Source organism: Fonticula alba, assembly GCF_000388065.1.
Source record: "Fonticula alba strain ATCC 38817 unplaced genomic scaffold supercont2.15, whole genome shotgun sequence".
NCBI lineage: Eukaryota > Rotosphaerida > Fonticulaceae > Fonticula > Fonticula alba.
Genome location: NW_009242985.1, coordinates 236948 through 238437, shown reverse-complemented (window position 1 = coordinate 238437; position 1490 = coordinate 236948). Strand labels below are relative to the sequence as shown.

Below are 1490 nucleotides of genomic sequence, written 5' to 3'. Positions count from 1 at the left end.
GAGGGGGGAGTGAGAGGGGGGAGGCACGGAGGGAGGTTAGGAGGGGCGCGGGCCGGGAGAGCGGAGAGCCGCGAGGGGTCCGAGGAGAGGAGGTGCAAAAGGCCCGCCACGCACTGTTGAAAGCGATCAAGGCGAACCCCAGACCAATGAGCCAGTGCTGGTCGAAGGTCCACTCGGACCAGGGGAAGTGCCGCATCCAGTAGAGGGCCGCCGTGAGGGCCACGATCCCGCAGAGGACCATGGTGAAGCGCATGTAGATGACCATCAGCGTGTGCCGGGGGTTGTCGAAGGACAGCTGCACACACACGCACGCAGGCCGGACAGACAGACGTGGACACACACGGCCGACGCGAGGAGCGGGCGAGGGGAGGGGGGCGGGAGTCAGATGTGCCATCGACAGCAGGCATGCCGGGCGCACACGCGAGTGCTCCTCACGCACCTCATACTCGATGGAGGCAATGTTCTGGAACTGCTGCGAGTGCTCACTGTGGAAGGTGATGTCCAGCTTGAAGGAGTCATACGAGGCGATGCGCGGAATGTGGGCCAGCGGGATGAAGTTGCACTCCTCGGTCTGTGACGGGCGTGTGCGCACGTGCGCGGCCGAGTGCGTCGAAGGGAGGAGGGGATAGAAAGTGTGTGAGAGAGAGAGAGAGAGAAAGAGAGAGAGAGAAAGAGAGAGAGAGAGAGAGAAGGACAGGACAAGATCATGGAGGAGGCAGGGGAGGAGGTGAGTTTGGAAGGCGCCATTGGCCTCCGCATGCCCGCCTGCCCCCCTCTCGGGCAAGGAGAGAGAGAGGGAGAGAGAATGCACGGAACACCATCACCACACGCACCTTCTTGGAGGAACAGCCAACCATGATGTACTCCTGGGCTTGGGCCAGGAGCTTCCAGTCCTCCGGCGCCGAGGATCCGGAGGCAGGGAGCGACATGGCCGGCACGGTGGCCTCGCCCGACAGGAGAGCCAGGCCATCCAGCGGGTCAGGCTGCCCGGCACCACCGGTCGACCGGCCGGACAGCACCACCGTGATGAACACACGGTCACTGCCAAGCTCTGACAGTCGGGCCCGGCCACACGGGGCCCAGGACAAACGCAGGGCCCGGAGAGGGGGAAGGCACGGGTCAGGAAACGGCAAGGGCAACGGGCCGGCGCATGGCCCGGCCAGAAGGGCCAGCAGGGCGCCCAAGAGCACGTACTGTCGCCCGGCTGCTTGCCGATCAGACGCGCCCGGGCAAAGAGCTCCTGGTTAAGCTGGTTCAGGTCATTGATGGTGATGGACGTCCGGTACTCGGTGAGCGAGGTGTTGGTCGGCTCCACCGGACGCATGAACGAGGCATAGTGGTTCTTCGAGAGGACTGTCCCCCCCGGTGAGCGTGCATGGCCCGGGAGGCAGGCAGGTCAGAAGACGGACGCATGGACGTGGCGCTCCCTGCATGGCAGGCCGGCAGACCGGAAGGACAAGGGCCCAGGGGGGAGCGGGGGAGCAGGGGAG

The 1490-nt window shown here is 65.4% G+C and overlaps 1 protein-coding gene across 1 annotated transcript in view; it reads right to left on the bottom strand.

Moving 5' to 3' along the window:
* H696_05916 (hypothetical protein) overlaps positions 1-1324 on the bottom strand; it is a gene marked incomplete at both ends in the record, with an annotated part of 2106 nt that extends 782 nt beyond the window's left edge. Inside the window, 4 exons of the mRNA XM_009499692.1 lie at positions 138-295; positions 440-571; positions 834-1051; positions 1195-1324. Coding sequence (XP_009497967.1) covers positions 138-295; positions 440-571; positions 834-1051; positions 1195-1324 — 638 coding nt within the window. The remainder of the gene's footprint in view (positions 1-137; positions 296-439; positions 572-833; positions 1052-1194) is intronic.
* Between the last annotated feature and the right edge of the window lie 166 nt (positions 1325-1490).